Source organism: Ictalurus furcatus, chromosome 16 (genome assembly GCF_023375685.1).
Source record: "Ictalurus furcatus strain D&B chromosome 16, Billie_1.0, whole genome shotgun sequence".
Lineage (NCBI taxonomy): Eukaryota > Metazoa > Chordata > Actinopteri > Siluriformes > Ictaluridae > Ictalurus > Ictalurus furcatus.
Genome location: NC_071270.1, coordinates 20,097,667 through 20,122,336, shown reverse-complemented (window position 1 = coordinate 20,122,336; position 24,670 = coordinate 20,097,667). Strand labels below are relative to the sequence as shown.

Below are 24,670 nucleotides of genomic sequence, written 5' to 3'. Positions count from 1 at the left end.
AATTCAGACCAGGAAGAACATCACCGTGGAAGACTCACAGAGTCTGGTGAGGATTATGGGTCAAAGACTCAGACTTTCATCAACTAGCATGGATTCCCAACCGACTAAAAAGTAAAATGCATGATGTTTACAAAAAAGATTCAACAACAGATTGTTGCCTGTAATCATAAAAGAGAAATAAGAGAATAATAAGAAAATGATGGAAATGAGAGAATAAAAGAAATAAGAGAAAGAAAAATTGTGTAGAAACAGTAAATACATTTGGGAGGTTTTCTGGGAAAACCCATCAGCTGTCACTCTGGCTGAATTCTGGAAAACGCCTTAAAAATGTGTGTAAATGCAACCAGTGATTTTTACCTCAGGTGATAAGACAGACTAATGTGGATCATATACACAAATACAGAAATAAAGAGATGAGCCACAAAAGTTCTGGAACCAAGATTAACCGTTACCAAAGTGATGGATAGGCCATCTGTTCCTATTCTTTTGCTCGCCTAAAAATTGGGTAGTCTGATACAAAATGTTCAATGTTTTATGTTGTTGAACAAAGCTAGACGTAAACACCAGGAAATAAAAGCTGAAATCCTAAACTCTCGTCTCATATCCTTCTTTTGATCTCAAACCCAAATGTGCTTGGCGTATAGCGTAGCACAAACAAATAAATTGGCCTTACCATTCAATAGTTTCAGAGGGGATTGTAAGTGTAGCACTTTATTGTTACCGAAAACAAAAAAACAGACTTAAGCCAATCAGATTTTCTTTTGAATTTATTAGAAAAAAATAGAAAATTTAATATATTACACTACAAAAGACATTTACACAAACAAAACGCACAATAAAAGGGAGTAGACAAATAATCACAACAGCAACACACCATTTTTTTTCTGTGCTTTTTTTTTTTTTTGTTGTTGGAACAATCTGATCCTAAAATATTTGTGGCTTATGATAGGCTAAAACATATTTATGCTCCAAAAATGCATTTGAGCAAACCTCGCCTCAATATCATGCATGTTTTATCATTTCTGTTCCATCTGTTTCTCTCCTACATGCCAGTGTTATTAAGGAAAGTCCCAAAAGGCCCCATGGCGGTCTGTAAAACCTTCATTTTTTTGTTAGCGTCACATGATCATTGATCAGATGGTGGGATCTGTCTGGCTTTCCTGCAATTAAAAAGGCTCACAAGAAAGGTTTGTTTTGTTAATGGTATGAAGTAATTCTCATCCATGCTGATATCTTGCCTATCATGTTATAAAACTAAATCTGTAGAGTTTATTTAAGCCTGTTAAGCCTATTATATCATTTGAGATGATCTTTCAGGCTGGTAGATGCCTCTATGTATGTTAATCCCCTGCAGTGTGCATTCTCTGTTATCCTTAAAGAGAAAAAGTTCTTGCTCTTCTTTCAGGAAAACGTGCATGTTTCATGATTTCACTGTGCTTTAATGTCTAATTAGAACTATGCACTTTGTAAACTTTAGATCTAGGAACAAAACCAGTCCAAATGTACAGAAATTAAAGGTCCATTTAAAAATAGAGGATTGCTCAATTTGTCATCGGCCCTTTTTTCAATAACACTAGTTGTAATCTGAGTGAAGAAAATTCAACTTAAGTAAAAACACTGAACACTGCTGCTGGTTAAAGAGTGGACGTTCAATACAAATTAAGCATCGGTAAAGAGGTTGTCTAATGTGCTGACAACAGAAATAAATAAATAATAGTTTGCAGACATTAGTGTATTTGTATAAATCCTCCATAGTGTTTGCTGATATTGTTTGATCTCCTTTCACATCCCTCTTAACAATCTTTTCAAAAAACCTCAACAGTTAAGCTCCATGTATAATATGAAACAACACATTACTCGTAATAGCATATGAAAAAACCGCCTTACAAGTGATTTTAATGTCTTTCAGTTGCGTGGCACTGCATAACGCACTAAAATGGTTTGTTCTGTCATATTCGAATTGGAAAAATGCGTTATAGAAACGTAAACCGAGAAACTCTTTTGTCTTAACGGATGGGATTCAACCCAGCGCATTCAGTTAGCCTAGAAAATGGTTTCTACTAACTGCTAAATAAATGGAAGCACTTAGAAACTAGATGGAATATTAAACAAATTATGGCGGTGTGCTTGTAGAGTTTCGGCGCTGTTTATAATACAAGCTGAACTTCTCGCTAAGCTGTTTAAACCTGCATGATCCTCTTTCTTCAACTGATCGGTGTGCTCATAGCACAAAGCACAACGCACTTGTAACAGTAAACATGACCTCATTAATCTATGATGCTCATGTGATGCTTTGGTCTGACTACAGTTTACTCTAGGGAGGTCGTATAATGACCGTAAAGTGGAGAAATCATGAGCGGCCATAGCAGAGCTGTTTAGATGTACTGACATTCAGGAAGAATACTGATTTTAATAACTCCTGTTCATAAAGATACTGAGAGCTACTGTTTGCTTCTGTATATTTGTAATGAACTGCAGACAAACAGGAGTAAAATGAGATTTGCTAGGATCAAATAAATAGAAGTCAATAGCACAAAGCCACTTGTTGAATTCATACATCAAGTGTAAAATGACCTGATGTTACTGAAAAGCACTATAAACATTTCTCATTTCTATGTCAACATCTTATTACTAATTGTTTTCCGGCTAAAAGTATATGAACCCCACATGAACTTGGATGAATTGCTTTAGCTAACTGTACACTATTTACATGCATGACTTTACCGTAACTGGAGCCAAATATTTGTTTTTGAAGCCTGATACTTTTTTTTTTTTATGCATTTCCCCCTGGATTAAGACACATACTGTGCAAACGGAAACTGTACATACACATCCATTTCTTCTTCCACATCCCAAAAGGAATGAAATCAGTATCAAGCTTTAAATCTAATATTGCTTTGTAATACACGGCCACTTCTTCCTTCGCCGACTGATACGGTTTAAGTCTTACGGCATGACCTTTCCTCCGAGTGAACATGTGGAATAACATCTGTCGACGTAGGTAGACTGGAGATTTTGTGGATTTCTGGAGGTAATAATATTGTTGCATGAGGTTTTGAAAAAAGTGCTATACATTCAGCCCAGAGACTCCCACCAGCCGCTCAGTGGTCCTACTTGGAAATGTGCCACACTTTCCCAAATGTTTCATTGCCAACACGTCTGACTCGGTCCTGTCAAAGCTGTCAGGAGGCTGACAGGCTGTGCATAAACACACACACACACACACACACACACACACACACGCACACAACTCTCCGTCCAGCCATTGAGCCGATCCTCATTTTGTTCCTCAGGAATATCGAGTCATTTCCCTTTGAAGAGTTTACTAGTTCCATATTCAATAAATAAGTGTCCCTGGTGAAAAAGTGCTAGGCTACTACTGTAGGTCGGGCAGCTCTAAGAGTCGCCTCAGACAGGAATAGTGGCATTCGTCATCTGGACTCGCATCTCCTGGATGCTGTTGAGGATCTTTTTCTGGTGTCCAGCCAGAGTGACTCCCACCCTCCTCACATCTCTGTAAAACAGTCAGTAGTATAATTAAACACCTCCAGAGTTTAATACAACACCAGCTGCTATTAAGTAAGGAACAGAGTTACTCCTCTGAAGATGATTATTTTCCTATAACAGAAGTGTTTTATTCATCTTGTACCATAGCGATTTGCCAATGCTAATATTTTATGCATTTATTTAAAAACGACACGTCATCCATCCATTTTCTACACCGCTTATCCTACTTCGGTCATGGGGAACCTGGAGCCTATCCCAGGGAGCATGGAGCACAAGGCGGGGTACACCCTGGACAGGGTGCCAATCCATCGCAGGGCACACTCACATGCACATTCACACACCCATTCATACACTACGGACACTTTGGACATGCCAATCAGCCTACCATGCATGTCTTTGGACTGGGGGTGGAAACCGGAGTATCCGGAGGAAACCCCCGCAGCACGGGGAGAACATGCAAACTCTGCACACACAGGGACGTGGTGGAAATCAAACCCCCAACCCTGGAGGTGTGAGGCGAACGTGCTAATCACTAAGCCACCGTGCGCCCACGACATGTGTTACATTTTATTACATTTTGTTGATAGGTAAAGTTACTGCTGTGGGATGTCCGCAAAACAAGTCAGATCCTGTTTTCATTTACATTAAAGCAGCTATAAACAGTTGTACGCTCACCAGTCTATCTTTTTTCTCTGTTTTGAAATTAATAAGACAAAAAAAAATAGCTGAGAAACGATTAAGCTATTAACATAAATCTTGCAGCTGGCACTACTGTCAGAACTTCTGTTATAGAAAATCAACACCTTCTCATCAATCAGAATAAAAGCTAAAGTATAATAGATGATTATTATTTTGTAAAAATCACAACAAATAATTGCACTTGTATTTAAATGACCTTAATTTAAATACACTCACATTTGAAAATCTAACCCAGGAATAGATATAAGTGAATCAAGACATGTTTATTGTTAAATGGTTACTGACCTGAGAAAATAATAATCTTTATCGTTATAATTATTTACTTGTCGCACACCGTATATTTCTGTTTTACGGTTCATCCTAAAACTGTCTATGAGTCTTTTATCTATAGCGAGGGTGTCCGATCTTATCCGGAAAGGGCCAGTGTGGGTCCAGGTTTTCATTCCAACCAAGCAGGAGCCACACCTGATTCCACCTGTTTAATCAGTCGAGCTTGGCTTTCAATAGACTCAGGTGTGGCTTCTGCTTGGTTGGAACAAAAACCTGCACTCACACCGGCCCTTTCCGGATAAGATTGGACACCCCTGATCTATAGGCTGTATTGTTTTCCCATCCAATAACAAATGTGCCTGCCTTTAATAAAGCACTCACTTAGATTACCGTTAGAATCTGGTCCTTATTTAATTGCTGTTGTGTATCATTTGTTTTGTTTGGTCTGTGGGAAGAATCGTGTTTAACGTGTAGTAAAACAAAACCTCAGTCAGTGTAGTAGTAAATAAATGACAGTGAAGAAAAGTCACGTCATCTTTTACAAAATATCTGCCTCTGACTGTTGATGTGAAATTGTGCAATTAAGAACCCAAATTAAATCAAAATCCTGCCATAACTAAATGATTTTGCATTTTTAATGGGCTTGTGTTGTCTGTTAATGCACATCCGATAATATCCATGACCCTATTGGCAGGAAATGACAACAGGGGGGACTTACTCTAAGGTCATCTGAGTGACTACGTCCAGTGAAGTGTATCCACTTTCCATGAAAAGCTCGGTGTATCGACCCATTTTTATGGCATCTAACCATTCCCCTACAGAGCTGAAAGCACAAAGCTCTGCACTGCCATGCTCCACTAATAAATTGGACACCCTGTGGGAAAGACAAATGGACTGTTGAACAAATGGATGCATAAATCTAACATTAGCATGCTATATGAAGACTGTACAGGAAAGATGAGCACAAGCCTAAGTGGATGTTTCTTGTGCATGCATCGAGAGCCTTAATTATGCAAATAAACAAAAACAGCTGAAAAGTTAGTACAGAGGTTTAATTGAATTATTCTTTCAAAAAATTCTTTTTCTAACAGCAATGTAGTATAAATATGACACATCAATAATGATCTGTTTATTACTGGACTTTGGTGAGTAGAATATATATTTTTGTGAAAATAAGTCTATCTATTACCATAACTGTAAAAAAAAAAAAGAAAAAAAAAAGAGCTGAACTAAAAGATTATATTTAGAACCAACATAATAAATTCCCTCACTCAAAATCAGTATTATTAAATGTAACATAATTCCATAAGACAATTACAGAAAATAGATTCCAGCGTGTACAGAGCGATTCGCAATGCAGAAAATATATTTGATACCATGTAATCACCATAATTGGAAGTCATTTGTACGCTGTCACTTCCACTTAACTCAGCATTAAATCATGAAGTACCAGCGCTTATTTGTTTCAAGTGTCATTAAATCTTGATTTTCTGTGTCAGCCATGTAACAAAAAGCTGTTAACGCTGCATTATCAGCGTTTTGCAGACATGACATGCTTTTTTTGTGCTTGCAAAAAATACCATAATTAGCATTTAGTTTAAAAGAGAGATGGACCTGTGTGTACACAACAAACAAAACAGGGATGAAAGAGACACAGAGGCAGAGAAACTGAGATGAGAAGCAAACTGAGAGGATGGAACATCTTATTTTTGAATAAGAGACCACACAAAATGCTGGAAACTACTGAAGTGAATAAACACAGTTTAAGCAAGTTGTTGCTTTGGTACCTGTTGGAGGGATTGACGAGACTTTTCAGGCTGCTTGGGTTGCGTATGAGCTTGTCAAGGAGGCTCACTATCTCATCGAACTTGGGCCGGCTGTTCCTGTCCTTCTGCCAGCAGTCCATCATGAGGTGGTAGAGAGCTGTGGGGCAGTCCATAGGGCCTGGCAGCCTGTAGCTCTCCTCTACAGCCTTTATCACCTGATATATAAATATACAGAAAAATACATTATACACCATGCACCATCCTATATTTTCTTTCATCCATTTATAATACTTATAGTCAATCCAGCAAGCTGTTTTGGGACTTTTACTGAAGTGAAATGAATATGAAATATGAAATGAACTGAAGAACAATAACTAAACAAGTGCTAATAGAAAGCAAATTAAAACTAGAGATGATGGTGATGATGACAAATAATACTTATGTTAGCAACTGCAAGGTATTATGGTTTACATTTAAAAAAGTTCACGTGGCAAAAGAAAACGTTCACACATGTACACAAACAGCGGAGGTGTTTTGTTCAATGTATTAAGCACTCTTGGAAAATATGAATCTATATTCAAATATTTTGAGAGAGAAACTTGCGGAGCAAATGAAGTGAGAAAAGTCTGGTTTTACTTTTAGTACCAGACCACCAGATCACTAGACACCATTTACTCATAGACCACCAAGATGGTGCGAGTGCTGGTCCAATCTCAAACTGCTCTGAGCTTTTGTCCCAGAAAAGAGCCTGTTCTCTTCATCAGGCCAATGAAGTTCTGCTCAGTCAGTAGGTCTAAATAGTAAGGACATGAAAGCTGTAATGACATACTATTAACTATAGTAGTTCACTATTTTGGGATGTAGTGCAAGTGTTCCACAAATACAGTTACAATAAAAAATATTCAACCCTCATTGCAAATCAGGTTTATTGTCAAAATGTACAGACTTTCAGCAGTTTGCAACGAACAAATCAAAGAAAAGCAATTGAATTAATTAAACAGAATGACTGCTTCAGGTGGTTTCCCCAAATTCAACTGAAAATGCAACTTCTAATGACTTCTCCAGTTTCAAAATTATTCAACCCCTTCATGGCACACATCTTTAGTACTTAGTAGAGCACCCTTTTGCTGTTATGACCTGCTGCAATCGAGATGCATAGCTTCTGGCAACGTTCCTGAGGAATCATAGCTCATTCCTCATGAGCAATGGCCTCCAGTTCAGTAATATTCTTGGATTTGCGTGCTGCAACCGCCTTCTTCAAATCCCACCAGAGAATTTCTATGGGGTTCAAGTCAGGTGACTGTGATGGCCCTGTAGAATCTTCCAGGATTTCTACTGCAACCAAGCCTTGGTGAACCAACTGCTGATCCATCGTGCCGAAAAGTTCCAGTTTTGTTTCATCGCTCCACAGAACAGAATCCCAAAACTTCTGTGGTTTATTTATCTGATTTTGAGCCAATTTTCTTGTGCTTTTGGGTCAGTAGTGGTGTGCGTCTTGGAATTCTAGCATGGAAACCTTCTGCATTTAGTACGCGCCTTACTGTGCTCACTGAAACCTCAGTGCCTGTTGCCACCAAGTCTCGCTGCAGGTCTTTCGCAGTCACTTGAGGGTTTTTCACAACCTGCCTTCTCAGAAATCTGCTTGCAGCCGTTCATAGCTTCCTTTTTCTGCCCCGTCCAGGTATTTCCTAATATTCTGCCCCTAGCCAGTTCAGGTATTTCATGTGTTTCAGCTCAAGCACACCTGGTGCAACTAATGAAGCCCTTGATTAGTTGGATCAGGCGTGCTTGAGACAACACCCGTGTTACATATTTGTGCTGTTGTAAGGGATTCTACTCAGGGGGTTAAAACTGGAGAAATCATTATAAGTTGCATTTTCAGTTGAATTTGGGGAAACCTCTTGAAGCATTCGTTGTGTTGAACTATTTCAATTGCTTTTGTTTGATTTGTTCATTGCAAACAGCTGAAAGTCTGTACATTTTAACAATAAACCTGATTTGCAATGAGGGTTGAATAATTTTGATTGCAACTGTAATAGTCTGACACCACTAGGATATTACAGAAGTGTTGTGAGAATAGGTAAAAGAACAAAACAACTTACTTTCAACAATAGCGTTTCAGTGCACATAGCTAGTATAATATAGGTTTGACTTTCTACTTACACAGAAACATAGCAAACCCAACTAGTTACCTACCAGCTAGCTATCATTATCTATTTAGCCAAAAAAAGTTCTATAATGGTAGATATGATTTCCATAATGAGAATAAATCAGATAACCCCTTATTCTCATTTGTTTTTTAGACTATCATGCTCGTACCCTTTCTCCTCCCTGATTGGCTGCCTGTCAAGGTGTTCTCTGACTTCTTTCATGCCTAAAGTTGGAATGTGATTAAGTTTTTTTGTTTGTTTGTTTTTTTGTTTTTTTTTTACATCTGAGCTGGTGTATGATGTAGACATGCAAATTGTTCCACCCCAAATTGTTCCGCAGTGCTGATTGTGAATTACTATTACAGGATTGTTTCAGAAGCTCTGACTTTTTTTTTCAGATCATTTTTGTCCCCTGATTTGATACTCGTTTTTTTTAAAACAACAACAACATACAAGAAAAGCAGCAGTTGAATTAGTTAAGTGGTTAGATGAAAAGCAAAAGTAGTTTTTTTCCAATCTACAAAGATTTTCACCTAATGCACAAATCCAATACCTTATATTGATTACACACAGTTAGATTGAGAGGTCTGCTGATATGTTCTGTGTTTATTTAAGGTTCAGAAGCCTTCAAGCAGCTAAGATCTGACTACTGCACTGGGCGAGATGCCAAACTCTCATCTCTCTCATAGCCTCCAACAAAATTCTCTCACTATGCTGGCAAAAAGAGAAATCCAAAACAAGAGCAGCTCAGAAACCAATCCCCGGCAGCAACGTCTAGCAGAAAAAGAAAGAAAAAAATAGACAGAGCAAGTGTGAGAAAGACAGAGAGAGACATACTGTAGGGAGAGAAGAAGAGACAGGGTGGGAGCAAAGGGAGAGTGAGTTGAGTATAGCAGAGCGAGAGATCTGAGGCAGCTCTCATGAAGGCCTTAAATAAAACATCAAATAACTTTCTCTTTCCCAAGCGTGTGAAACAGATTAATGATGGAGAGGAGAAGAGGATCTGAGGCGCGAATGAAGTTGTCACTGGCAGGCTAGGAGGGGGAAAAAAGGTCAGTTCTGCTTGACAACAACATGACTTGAATTTGTACCTCCTTTAGGGACCTTCTCTGAAAACTTCTGTATTGTGTCCTCCTTTTTAATACTGCTCACACACACACACACACACACATAGACATTATACTTCTAACATGACATTCATATAACAGAGAACAAAGGAAACGGAGCTGGTTTAGAACACTGCAACATTGAATTATGTGACCGATAAAAAAATAGAATTAATTAGTAGACTAATTAAAAACTGTCTCCCATCAACCACTTTGTGACTCAACTATGTTTTATGCAGCTTCATGCCGTTTTTTGCAGAAGTAAAATCCATATTTTACTTCCAACAGATATGAAACTCTCATACCTCAAGCAAAGTTCACTGAGTTCACTGCAGTCAGAACTCCAGCCTGATTCTGACTGCATTTCCAATGCAAGCCCCTGCATCCCTGAATGTACTGACTGGCAGCCTTTGACTTGCCCACTGGGTGTTCGACTATTCAATATCATATCCCCTTTAACCAGTCTCCATTGTTGTCGATGCAACTCCCATCCCCACTAACCATGCTCAATAATGTCAGCTGAGCCCACCATTTGACTGCTATGCACACAGGATCCCATTTTTCAGCCTCTCTGTAGTACACCACATTTCAGATGCTATTCACACACACACACACACACACACACACAGTGAAAATGGCTCGGGAAAACAATTACGACATCTCCATGGTGGATGAATAATTGGTAGTCAGTTCTCACCCTATACTTCATCATGCACAAAGATGAGCTGCATGTTTATAAAAAAAGGAGTAGGTTTGCTATGTTTTTTAACCAAAAGACACCGATTAACTCGTCTATGTTAATTGGTAATAATTTGGACAGTTGAGAAGCTACCAATTTGCATGTTGCTGTTATTGTGACCATGTCGATACAAAGGTGTGTATCTGTACAGGAATACATACAGTGTATGTAGAAATGTCAAATAATTCAGAGCATATGTGAAGATTACATAAATAAATTAAAAGTTAGTTATACTCCATAACCTCTCTTAGACCTGATTCATGAAAAGGGCTGCTTTTAAGAGTTACAATGCCCTGCTACACAGAAAGGAGTTTAAAACTAATTAGCAAATCATTTACATCCTGAACGTACGTATATTTAAGACACAAGATTATACAACAAGGAGAATAGCTTTATACAGCCAGATTCAATAAATGTACAGAAATACTGGTTAATGTCTGTCCTTTCAGGAGAGTACACAAGGTCCAAATGTTCATTGCTTACGACATTTCATTATCTATGATTACACGACGGAACTGTTTCGTTTGAATAGAAGGTGTTTTTAAGTGTAATCTGCTATTTAAATTGATAAACTGTGTATGCAGTGACAGATTTACAGAACACCGAGGTGTAAATGAACGTACATCTTGATTGCTCATCTCCCAGTAGGGTCTTTCGCCGTATGACATCACCTCCCACATGACAATTCCATAGCTCCAGACGTCGCTGGCTGAGGTGAACTTCCGGTAAGAGATAGCCTCTGGTGCTGTCCATCTGATGGGAATCTTCCCTCCCTAAACGACAAATAGAGCAATGCTCATCAGAAACATTCCTTGTCAGAGTCTTTCTGAACACTTCTCACTTTCTAGCGTTCTATTCACAGCTGGGAAAATGAGCATGTCAAGTGGGTAAATACGGTAATAGGAAGAATACGACATGTGGACGTCAGCTCTCTGAACCTATTAGTGAAGTACATCTCAATTTGCTGCTCCTTAGTCTGCTCACGCACAAACATACATACACACACATAAACACTACTGTGACATGCCAAGGTGGAAAAGGGAAATAATAATCAGTGGAATTATAACCGCTGACACTGAGCTACTAATTATCTCTCTTTCAAAGCCAGTGACATTCAGTGCTGTGTTTATTAATGGCAAATTCAGCCTGGAGCTTAAAGCTCTGCTGCAGATATGAGCTGCACTCAGTACCGTCACGGCAAAGGCAAACATTCACCAAATAGTATTAAGTCTTCCTACCATTTGTTGTAATGCTCTCAGAGAAATGGTGAGCTCTGGTTCAATACACACTACTGACAGAAAGAGAAAAAGCCAGCAGTATTGAGCAGGAGTGCTAAAGGCTGTTCTGCTCTGACATAAATGGATGTGGAGTGCTGGTTAATGGCAGGGAGGTCGTGGGGTTAGCGGGATAGTGCAAGTCAGCACGTACGCGGGTGGTGTAGGCCGCCTCCGGGTCGTCTTCTAGCACTCGAGACAGGCCGAAGTCGGACACCTTACACACCAGGTTGCTGTTGACCAAGATGTTACGGGCGGCCAGGTCGCGGTGCACGTAGCCCATGTCGGAGAGGTAGCGCATGCCCGAGGCAATGCCACGCAGCATGCCAACCAGCTGGATCACCGTGAACTGCCCGTCATTCTTCTGCAGGGTGAGATATGAGGAGATTTGACATGTACATAAAAAAACTTGCATGATCAGAGACACCAGGCCAATTTGCACTGAAAGTGTTCCTGATGCTTTTTCAGTTGTCGCACTGAAAAGAAGCACTACCATTTTCGCCGAATCTTAACACTCGACGTTTTTATTTTAAACACCTTGACAGACTTCAAAACTTTATCATCATTCTAGCCATATACGGGAGATAGCAAGACAAGATAACGTTCTGGTGCATCGGACTTGGCGCAGTATATTGGTGCAAACAATTAAAGACAAATGATGGATGTTTTATATGTCTTTTCAAATGTATTTATGATCTACATTGTGTCTTACTGAGCCTGCCAGAAGCACAAACATAAAAAAGTGAACTAATAAGCATGAGCTCAAAGGCTCACTGAATTGGCCATTGTAAGGGCAGCTACAGCTGCTAAAGCCTTTATATTCACACATGCCACAATCATGATTAGAGTTTTCTACAAATAGATTCATGAGACAAAGTGATCGTATTGCCATGTGTCACAAAATCATGTTCTTATAAATAAACACCCGCTACAAACTCGCTCATGGTGTATTCATTTATAGATCTCTGGAGGTTTGATCATAGCAGAGACATTAATACAGATGCCACCTTGAGAAACTGTTATATAGAAAGCGGCGGATCCGTTCTGATGTATAATGTTAGAAGATTTGTAACATTTGAACCCTTTAAAATTAAGTTAGGGACAAAACCAGATTTATCAAAAAGTAATTGGGACACAACCCCAGAATAAGCCTATAAGGCCTATAACAGGCTATGTCAAAACACTACGGTCATAAGGTACAGACAAAAAAAAAAAAAAAAAAGGCAGAAAATGCAGCCTTATTTTAAAAGCATTTCTAGTGAAAGGAAAGAGAAACACACCTTTAAAAAAGTGTCAAGAGATCCGTTCTCCATGTACTCTGTAATGATCATCACTGGCTTGCCTTAAGGGAGTAGAGACAATAAAGCATACACATTACTTTTAAATAATGGATAAAATGGATGAAAGACTTGTTTTATTGTTCGAAAATTCCTTCAATTACATTTCTTCTAGACTCTTTCAACCTAGTTTTTATCTACTACATCCACAGTGCAACAGGTTTAACAAGTGCTGATGAGAAAAGAACAAAAAGTCTAAGGGCAGCAAGTAAATGCAAGTACAGTTTGATCTTTTAAACATGAGACAATTTTTCCACAATACACTTTCCATACAGTACAGCAGTAGATAAAACTATATAAAAAAACATCAGATAAAGAGGGCCCATTAATAATCTTTATGGCATTATAAGATTTATACAAATACACTACCGGTCAAAAGTTTAGACACACTCGTTCTTTATTTTTATTTAGTTTTTTTCCACATGTTAGAATTATAATAAAGTCATCAAAACTCTGGAGTAACACAAATGGAACTATGGGAATTATGTCGCAATACAAAAATCGAAAATAAATCAAAATAATTTTGTATTTTAGCATCTTCAAAGTAGACACTCTTTGCCTAGAATTTCCAGAAATGTATTCTTGGCATTTTCTCAACCAGTCTCTTCAATTTCAATTTCCCTGAGATGCTTTTTAAACAGTATTAAAGGAGTTCCCACCTACGCTGGACACTTACTGACTGCTTTTCGGAATATTTTGCTTCAAGTCGTCCGTTTAAAAAACCATTTTTTGTAAATAAAATGTTCGTTTTCTAATGAAAGAAACGAACATGTCGGCACAATTATATTTTTGTCTATAACACTTATAACACAAACTTTTACTCACACACGTTCAGATCAAAAGGTTTTTAAGATCATGAGAAACACTTCAGTCGAGTGTCTCCAAACTTTTAACCGGTAGTGTATATGCTAATACACTTACTTTTAGTGACCACACCCTCCAGGTGGATGATGTTAGGATGATCAAACTGGCCCATGATGCTGGCCTCGGCCAGGAAGTCTCGTCTTTGCTTCTCGGTGTACCCTGCTTTCAGTGTCTTAATAGCCACCATGAGCTCTCTTTTCCCTGGCAGTCTCAGTGGCCCACTACACACCTCTCCAAACTCACCTGACAAACAGCATACAGTTAGACACCAAGACAGACAGGGACAGATAAAGATCCCTTATCGCGGGATTAACATGCATTTACACTTTGAAAGAGAATGTGCAAGATATACGGCGAGTCGGTATCAGCGCCAAGCAGTTTTAGTTTTCGCATGTCTACTTTACACCATTGAGTTACGTGCAGAATATTTTTATTGCAAGTGTTTGGCTTGAGCTCTATATCAAGTTTATGTATATCTTTGACTTTATGGTACAATAAACCAAAAGCAACATTCTGTTTATTGTATACAAAAATGATGTGAAGTCTAGGAGCAGTCTTCCATTTTCCAGTCACTCAATCTCCAGATTAATTCGCTTTTAGATCCTGGCTGTGTTTTCTTACTCACCAGCTCCTATCACACGCTCTATTGTAATGCAAGAGACATCAATCTCCTTAGCAAACTCGTGGACAGCTTGGTTGGGATCTTCGTAGGTGTGAGGATCAATATATGTACGCACTCCAGGGAATTTGACTGTGAGGAAAGTGAAATAGAGAGGGGAAAAAAACAAACAAAGGAAAGAAGAATGTAACACATACTCATCACTTTATAGCTGTTTTTCTAACAGGGGTTATGTAAGACATCATGAGGGAATAGAGGTCTGCTAAAGTTGGATGTAACACAAGATCAAAAATAGGAATCGGTGCTATCATGTGACACCGAGATGGAGTTCAACAGAACTTTAGATAGAACTTTTTTTTGGATTCAAGAGAACTATTATGTTAAAATCTACTTTTAATTACCAGTGATCATGATAGTTGTGGTCAAGTCAGACATCTGAGAGACATTCTGTCTTTACAGTTATAAGAAACATCTTTAAAATCTCAAACTTCATCAATATTTGAATTTGCAACATTTCATTTCAACAGTGCATGTTTATTACATGCCTAGTGCACATGCGCTCGAATGGGTTATAACTGAAATAACCTGATTTCCTCTACATGTAGAGAAATATGGTTCAGGGATGGAGATTTGCCTGTCGTAACAACAAACAAGCAAAAGAATAATAAAGTCATTTTGCACTACTGACTGGTGCAAATCAACATGACCAGGTTGTTAGCTGGACTCTGTATGAACCTCTGTATGTGCTTTTTTCTGTGCTGACTTACTGTGGCCATTGTGGAAGTGCATCTTCTCCTCATCGGGATCCTGCTTTGCTTTACTGTAGCCACAGCGCCTAGCAAAAAGAACAACATTCACAGTTGAGAATGCTGGACAAATACACACAGAGACATGCCCTGCTTGTAAAATCTTAGAATCGTGTGCTCTTATCTCTTCCATCTGTCCCACTCTTTTTTCTCTCTTTGGATACAGAGCTGCTAATTGAATCTGCTCTGACAGGTATAAGAGGGACTAGTGGACAGAGAGACAGGTGACGGACAGAGACAACAGATAGGCGGGTAATAGCTTTAAGTGGGTTTCAGCACGTGTGAGCGAGCGCACACACACACACACACACACACACACACACACACACTCTGCCAGGTTTTTCTCTCAGTCAGGCACTGTATAAGTCTGTGTGTTTGGGAGGCTTCAGGAAGTAAACATCTTGTCGCCAAACTTGGACATGTGTGCAGGACACAGCATTGCTTCAGTGTTAAGGCGCAGTGACGGCTCATGGCGAGTTACACAAGAGATGTCCCCATTGCACTGCTATTGGCTGCCTCTCAGTGAAGTTTAACACGATTTATGTTTTGCTGTTTTACTGTAAAACTCACCATTCTTTGTGCAATAAGTCTAAAAAAGTCAAATAAATGTCTATATTTTAGTGCATATTGGTCATACAAAGAGAATTATACCAGTACCAAAGATTATTCAGATTGGTTAGCTGATGCTCTCTGGTGGACTCTCAAAAGCAGCATCATGCCATTTTATTTATATAATATTTATAAAATATACCTGCACAAATGAAACATAATGGCACATATGCAGCATGAACAAATAGGATTACATTTCATTTCTGATTTTATGGGAAACAACACCATTTCATCCAGAAGCATTCTTGCTACTAACTAATAGTAAAGCATCCAATTTCAGCTGGTTAGCCAAGAAGCCAATGCTAATTCAAATGTCAAAGAACAGCGTCAGTTCAAAGTTACTCAAATTGGTGGGAAATGAACTACAATAACCTAGAGGCAGAATTCCATTCAGTTCTTTTTTTTTCTTTTTAAAGTGTGAATCAAAAAAAAAAAAAAACCTACCAATTTTTTTCGCTAGCACAAAAACCTGCTTTACCACCTCTTCTTTCCTATTTCAAAGCCAAAGAAGCTTTTGTTTCCTCTTTTTGAGCTGGAGAGATTAGTGTAGTGTTGTAACTCAACCTTTAGCCTCCTTTGCTAAATCCCTATACCTAAGCACCACATCTGATTGGACTAGTGATGATGCACACTTTGGCTGCCGCGCTTCAAAATGTTGTACAAGTGCCACAACAGAAAAGCATCGTTGAGAACTTGTGAGGTTGACATTAACCAACCGCAGTGACACTAACCAATCACGGCTGTCTGTGAGCTCTTGTACGTGTTCCTCTGATTGTGTCCTGCTGTGTTGTGATTTAGTACGAGTAGTACGAGTAGTAGTGCGAGTAGCAGGCTATACATGTCTCATGGGAAGAACACGCTATCTCTCATCCTCCCCTGTTGATAGCTGTGTGATAGTGGAGAAATGGCTAATAGCTGGAAACTGGCAAATGAAGAAATGGATCAGAACTGGAAATATTGGCATGTGATATGTTTTCTGATAGACTGTCACAGTTTGATCTGACTAATTACATTTAAAAATTCTGCTTCTCTGAGCAATACCTCATGCTCGAATGCTAACTGAATGCTGATAGACATGCTAATGTAAACAGAGCTGACAGCCCCAGAAAAGGAGCATTTTACCTTTCCACAAGACAAGGCACAGTTAATAATTACACAGCAAAGTGTGATATCAGTATTCCACTGACAGGCTGAATGTGTCACTGATTCCTCCCGGGCTGTCTGACTGCTCATGTTCAGCATTACCTGCTGTAACGGTCTCTCAAATGCAATATAGTTCATTCATGAGACCAAAAAAAAAGGCTATTAACTGATCTGATAGCTTAATGCACTAGTGTGGTCTTCCAGGCTATACCTTAGACATTAAAGGTCAGTCGAGTGTCAAGGCTGGGGCGAAAGAGATACAATGATACAGCTTAGGAGTAATTGCTTCAACGTGCTCCGTCCTTGAGGTGTTACATGGCACCTGCTTAAACAGTCAAGGCTGCCTCTCGTGTGGTGGTGTGAAGGCTCGTTAGAAATTCTGCCTGCTCCTAGTGTGTTTTTGTGGTCCTCCCCCAGCGGCTGGCGTAAATCTCGCCAAGGACTTGACAGCATCGAATCGAGGGCTGCAGCTCAGTTCAAGGGCGGAGGGCCAGGAACAAGGACAATGATTGCAAGAGAAAGACAAGCAGCCTTCCAATCAGATCGCAGTTCTGGACGAGTCCTCCAGAGGGAAGTTCCTTTGTCTTACTCTGTGACGGAATGTGTATCTTTATTAACAAAACCTGTAAAAAAACATGTCTGATAAAAGAAAAAAAAATATCTCAGGCATAATAAATTCAACTATTTTTCCATCCCTTACACCTGTTATTTACAGATCTACTTCTGTCTTATGACGGTAGTTACTAAGACAGTACAGGTTTCAAATATTGAACCCCGTTTCTGATCGGCATATCACTTCTCTCTGTGTTCTAAGACACATGGGTGAACGTTAGTATCTCTTCTGAACACAATGTGCCTGAGATACAAAGTGGGATAGCAAGTGTGAAACAGGATATTACCACTTCCTGCTCGGCTGTTGTTACAAAGCCAACACTGGGACATGCGTTTTTTTCCACCCCAAAGCAAGATATAATGAACAGCAACAGAGATGTACATGTGCAAGTCAAATATCTAATATGCAACAGCTTGTAGCAGTGCCATGTAGTAGCTCATTTAAATATATGTGTTAAATAAGCAGTGCATATGCTAATTATAAGTGACAGGCTTAAATCATAATAAAGCAACTTCTGTATCGAAGTATAATTGAGCTGGTTCTTATGTAGGGTGCCATTTGTTTCTTCCATATGCTAACAGTTACCAATAAGTATAAGCTCTTAAAGATAACTAATTTAGAAACAAAAATGATTAGTATTCCCACCCCTAATTTATCGGACTGTTATTTCATATACGCTCCGGAAGGCACATAAAATTTTAAATGACCCAGACCACCCACTTTATCACTATTTCAATCCCCTTCCTTCTGGCCGCAGGTATAGACTACCCATGTGCTGAAAGGCCAGCTATGGTAGGAGCTTTGTTCCTATGGCTATACGAGCGTTAAACACATTGCTAATCAGCCATTGTGATGCCATCTTATGCTCTGGCATTTGTTGTTTTCTTTTTGTCCCCTTCTCCCCTATGTGATTGTTTTTGATGGTTAATATGTATGGTGTTGTTGCGTATATGTTTTTCTACACACCCACAGTGGAAACAAATTTCCTCTTTGAGGACAAATAAATGATCTACCTGTCTGTCTGTCTGTCTATCTATCTAATCTAATAAAATAAAACAAAAAAACCCCACTGAAATATATGTCATCACTTAATAATATTACCATGTTACATACACTTCCGGTCAAAAATTTAGAAACATAAATATATTATTAATAATTAATCAATTAATTAATCATTTAATAATAATGAATAAATGCTTTATCCTTGGAGTGTACTGTAGTGTATACTGGTGCAATACTTTAATGCAAGCTTGGTTAGAAAATACATTTTGGCTATATAATGAGAAACAGTGCAAATTTTCTCTGCCAGCCCATTAGAACAATGAAATAATGAATAATGTTTAAAGAGCAGTACATGAATGTGTAATACAATATTAAAGTAATGTGATTGATACCACAGTACTGTGTTGATCCATTTTCTATCGTTTTCTACTTATGTTAATAATTTTCGATGAAATAATGTTGACAAGTTTTCAATACACCACCCAGATTTCTCTATCAAGCTGAGTGATGAAAATCAATCACGTTCTCACCTGCCACTGAGCAGAAAGCCGGTGATCAGCGCCAGCAGGATGATGCCCAGTGTAACAGCCACGGCGATGACGGGCACACGGCCCTGATCTCTGGAGGCAGACACTACAGAGAAGTGAGAGATGTGAGCCATGCATATTCTTGTTTATGTTTTTATTTCTCTATCATCACTGATACCTGAGTCTCCCAGCATTGGTATCTTCAGACTCGAACCAATCTGCACTAGCCTAAGAACATGTTTGCCAAGTAAACCAACAAGCACTCTGTGAATCACTCTGGATAAGAGCATCTACCACATGCAGGAAATCTAAATGTAAATGAGGAAGGGCACAAAGTCACAGTCACGACTGTTGTCAGCATGACACCTCTCACCTCAAACGCTACATTTAGTTCTAACCATGTAGTAATATGGCCATAACAATCATCAGACAATACATTGTAAATATTAACAAATTTTTACTTCATGTTATTATTCATGTTTATAATTAAGCCAAATGGTGTATAGACAGACTGCATACTCTAATCGATCAGCATTAGTTTTATTTATATGACTATTTTGGGACTGATCTGATGTTTAGTGAATGGATGTGACATAACAGTGCTTGATTTAGTACTGTGACTTACAGTAAGGACTGGTTTCAAACTCAAAGCGTCGACTGAAGCCTCCGTAGCCTGCCGAGGTGCGAGCTCTGATCTGAAAGATGTACGCCGAGGACGGCTTCAGCCCATCCACCACAAACCCTGTCTCTTTTGACTTGACAATGGTGTAACTGGTCTCCTGATCCTTCAGGACACAAAGCAAAATGAGAAAGAGCAGCATCGGTACCTATAATGCAGAAAATTAGGTAAAGAGAGTCAAATAAAATGGTGGTGGGATAAATAATGGAGGGAAGAAGGATTATGATGTCCCGTGAGAGGCAGCATCTGTGAATGTGTAAGCGTGTCTATGGTGTGGGATCACTTTCATGCTGCTCGGCTGCATGGCGGTAGAGCTATGTGGTGACGACTCTATCCATTAGGGCAAGGGGCACTTTTCTTTTTAAAGTGCCTCATATCAGTGTTTCCCAGACTAGACCACTGCGCTGAGGTCATGCAGGAGCTTTAAGCACAATTGTCTCTTTAAATGGCCTGAACAGTGGAGCTGGTCAAAGCCACAATGTGAGCAGCAATCTGAGCCACGCATCAATGCCAGGTCTGGTTTCAGGCTTTTTGTTAGTTCTGTCTCTAATGGAGAGACCTGTTTCCATTGCTCGCCATGCTGCCTGTCACAACACTGCACTGAACACACTTTTATTTAAACTCATATTTTAGGACAAAAAAAAAAAAAGTTTTTTAGTAAAAAAAACTTTTTACTAAAAAAACTTTTAGTATGTGCACGTAATATAGATTTTCCAAATGGTGACTTTCTGATTTCTGGACTTTTCATTTCGATGGAAATCATAAATACCAGGCTTTGTCAACGGATGGACTGTGATACAGATGTGGACCCAGCAAAGCGTTTCAGCGGATCAAACAAAGCAGTCCAAAATACTGGAACAGAACTGATCATAATTAGAAAATGTGGTTGCAGTTCAGCATTTTCTAAACTTGAACCAGCTCAGTTCATTGAGAAAGCAAAGCGTTTTCACAGACTTTCATAGAGATTTACGCTCTCTTGTCTAATTAGTGAAGTGACAACATGGCTTGTAAAACAATAAATAAATAAATAAATAAAAAGTAGACAACAAAAATAGACTGGAGAGTGACACATGTGCTGATTCTCTGCTTCAAGTACAAAACAGATGAGATGGGTTTCTGTGCCTTATTTGTTCTGAGTCCATGGCACTAGTGAACAGATATAATGTGAACTGGCACTGAAATAAAATAGACTTTAAATTGATGTGTCTTTTTTAGAGCCATGAACTAATCACTAATGGTTAAGCATTAAAAGGTTAGGGTTAGCATTCAGCCATATTGTTTGCTTATCCGGACCGTCGTAAGCAAGCAATGCTATGTATCTAGACCTTAACATCCTGATATATAGGGATATTCAAATTCAAACTCAAATTGTCAAAGTATGTGCAAAAGTCAAATTTAGACTTTTCCAACACACACTTGGACCTTAATTTACAATGACATATCCATTTGTTAACAATCTAGACATAGGCTCATTAAAATAAAATAAAAAATAGAGATTTCAGCTAAAACACATATTTATCACCCACATACATCTCATATTATTACAATTAAATCTGTCTTTACCAACACAGAAATGAACCATATCCAGCTTATTCTTGCATGGAGTGTATTGTCCTCCTGTAATCACCTTCTCAAAGTACTTGATCTCGTATTCCAGGATGATGCCGTTCGGTCTGTCTGGTTCCTGCCAGGACACAGCGATGCTGTTCTTCGCCGTCTTTCCTCGCTTTACCACAGTGATGGGAGATGGAGCTGAACAGAAAAACAATAAGGGTTGTTTGTTTTTGTTGACTTCTCAGTCCAGGTGGAAAATACTCTTGATGCAATGGAAAGGTGTGATGCAATATTGAGTAACTGCATAGAAAGTCATACGATGGTACAGATTTATGAGTTTCAAGGGGAGATTGACACTTTTTAATAGTTTGCAATCACAATTAAACATAATATAAATTCCATTTTCGTTGTCTTTATTGTTCTTTGTGAAAGCATGAATGAAATACAGGTTTTGCCTCTTGTCTAGATTAGACAATCTTAGCATTCATGACTGTTCAAAAGTTTGAAATAAACGTTTTATTCAACAATAATTAGTTTTCTCTTAAAAATTAAAAACAATGTAGACCATGTCAGATGCCAAAATGCCATTTTAGATGTTTTCAAGCATAAAGTATTTTTAAGGACAAAAATATATAATCACCACAAGTTTACACTAGCACAATGCATAAAATCATGCAGATGGATGGATAGATGGATAGATAGATAGATAGATAGATAGAAAGATAGATAGACAGACAGATAGATAAATAGATAGACAGACAGATAGATAGATAGATAGATACAGATAGATAGACAGATAGATAGACAGATAGATAGACAGACAGATAAACAGAGAAAGATAGATAGATAGACAGACAGACAGACAGACAGATAGATAGACAGATAGATAGATAGACAGACAGATAGAGACAGATAGATAGACAGACAGATAGACAGAGAGAAAGATAGATAGATAGACAGACAGACAGATAGATAGACAGACAGATAGACATAGAAAGACAGACAGACAGATAGATAGATAGACAGACAGATAGACAGACAGAAAGACAGATAGATAGACAGATGGATATAGATAGATAGACAGACAGATAGATAGACAGATAGATAGACAGACAGACAGATAGACAGACAGACAGACAGATAGATCGATAGATAGACAGATAGATAGATAGACAGATAGATAGACAAACAGACAGACAGACAGATAGACAGACAGACAGATAGATAGATCGATAGATAGACAGATAGATAGATAGACAGATAGATAGACAAACAGACAGACAGACAGATAGATAGATAGACAGACAGACAGATAGACAGATAGATCGACCGATAGATAAACAGACAGATAGATAGATAGAGTCTATAACAAAATATTCAGAACATGAGCAGTAAAGACAATTAGATATGGTGCTTAAACACACACTTTTGTTTCAGCTGCTTGATGAGAAATGAACTCAGTGCTGAAAATGGCTTTGGGAGATGACATAGTCTGACACTGTTTACACACTCCATTTACTGCGTAGTAAAACAATCCTGCATCCGGTTACAATCTGTCTTCAATCACAAACTTCTCGTTACTGTCTACACACTGCATCAACATTTACAAGCATGAAATTGTTTGATAGCGCATGTCACGACTACAACTGTCCATAAAGTAATTCAATCACCCTTCATTACCTACGCTGTTATTGTGTTATATGCTGGTGTTTTAAATTTTGGCCTTTTTTGTGCTTCACATATATAGCCTCCTCTACAGGTACTTACACACTTATTAGTCTATTTGGTTTGGTTTGGGTTCAATCTGCACATAATTTCACAAAACAATAATACAAAAATATAAACCTTTGCCTGAGCTTGTAGGACTGAAAATGGACTTTTTCTTTCATTGATGGGAAACACATGAACAGAAAAAGGTTAGCAATCCTTTGCAAGTGTGTGCAGAATTCACAAAATCAACCGAACATGGAGAACACTCAGGCAGCAATAAATAAATGATTAGATAATTATAGAAATAACTAGTTTAAAAGCTCATCTGACAGTGAGCCTGGTCATAAACAGACCAAAGACAAAGGGAAAAATTGTGAGTTTTTGTTTTGTCCCTAGTGAATCAGTTTGCCAACAAAAGCACTGAAAAGCGCTCAAGGAAAAGAAATAAAAAGACAGTGTTGCTCTTTCCGAAGCTCTCTCCCTGCTTACCAGGGTTCTACACATCAGTCTAAATTTTCAGTCTAAATTTCTCCAGCCCTCCAGCTCTCTCCTTTGGTTTAGTTTGTACATTGTGGGTCAGTATACACTGCAAGTGATATTCTAGTAAGTGTAAATATCTTGAATATGGGCAAATTTATCTGCTATCTCTTATTATGAGATTGTTGTAAATCAAATTTAAGATTATTCAGCCTGTTTTTAGATGTTTTCATTTTAAGCTTTAATTTTCTTATCCTATTGGCAGACCATTTACATTTTTCTTTTTTCCGAAATAGATGTTTAGATTTAGAAAAATTACCTGCCATTATAACAGGACTATTTCAAGCTCGGAATTAGTCAATAATAAATGTCTAGAAAAAGATTTAAGAATCATACACTTGGTTTATTGTAATATTACAATAGGAAATACTAAATAAATTTGACTCTATTGACTATATAGAAGATATTTTCATTTGCTAAGCTTGCACTCCCTCCTGCAGTTGGGTCGATTCAGAGTCGAATCACTTTCTCACTGCAATCAGTTCAGACCAAAACCACTCACTCGGGCACTCTCGGACTCGGCTCAAAAGAACCGTACAGAGGGGAAAACGCAGCAGGATTCAATTCAAATAGACTCAACACTGAAATCTACAGTTTTGCAGCTGCAATTAATATATCCTTTATTCTCAGTGTTCTCATTTTTCTGTTTTTACTGCCCGATGGTGTGGCGTCCACACACAAACCTACTGCCACCCATCTACACACAAAAAAACAGAAACGTGAGCCAGCTGTGTATTCAGGAACAGAAGTGTCAGACTGTAGCCGTGAGATAAGTATTATTTAAGCATGTTCAAATGATCCCAGAGGTGCCGATATAGTAGCTGGGCTGCACCAGGGCAGCATTTAGAGCTCAATAGGGTACAGTGATAGGGGGAGCAAAGAAAAGTCTTCTCGCCTCTTGAAAACAAAGAGTAACCGTATCCCTCCTTTCACCCAGACAAAACTATAATCGTTCCTATCTTAAAAGCCTGAAACGGAATACTTGGCAACCCGATCTGCAAGGCTGGCAGGCAAAGAGCTGCTTTGTGGAGGGTGGCTAGGCTACTTAAACAGTCTGGCTGCCTGCTAAATGGTTGACTTTCAGTCGGACAGGAGACGCAGCTCCTTTGAGTTATTGATTCGCAATAAGCTTTAAGGCTTTCCGGGGGAATTTTGATCT

At 38.6% G+C, this 24,670-nt stretch overlaps 1 protein-coding gene across 1 annotated transcript in view; it reads right to left on the bottom strand.

Annotated features, from left to right (window-relative positions):
• Nucleotides 1-716: 716 nt before the first annotated feature.
• The window catches only part of LOC128620125 (ephrin type-A receptor 5), a 63,998-nt gene continuing 40,044 nt past the window's right edge, over nt 717-24,670 (bottom strand). Inside the window, exons 6-17 of the mRNA XM_053644810.1 lie at nt 21,338-21,462; nt 19,657-19,816; nt 19,035-19,137; nt 15,099-15,166; nt 14,338-14,463; nt 13,770-13,955; nt 12,792-12,853; nt 11,666-11,875; nt 10,861-11,010; nt 6,264-6,457; nt 5,195-5,350; nt 717-3,514 (exon numbers count right to left, since the gene is read on the bottom strand). Coding sequence (XP_053500785.1) covers nt 3,409-3,514; nt 5,195-5,350; nt 6,264-6,457; nt 10,861-11,010; nt 11,666-11,875; nt 12,792-12,853; nt 13,770-13,955; nt 14,338-14,463; nt 15,099-15,166; nt 19,035-19,137; nt 19,657-19,816; nt 21,338-21,462 — 1,646 coding nt within the window. The 3' untranslated portion in view covers nt 717-3,408. The remainder of the gene's footprint in view (nt 3,515-5,194; nt 5,351-6,263; nt 6,458-10,860; nt 11,011-11,665; nt 11,876-12,791; nt 12,854-13,769; nt 13,956-14,337; nt 14,464-15,098; nt 15,167-19,034; nt 19,138-19,656; nt 19,817-21,337; nt 21,463-24,670) is intronic.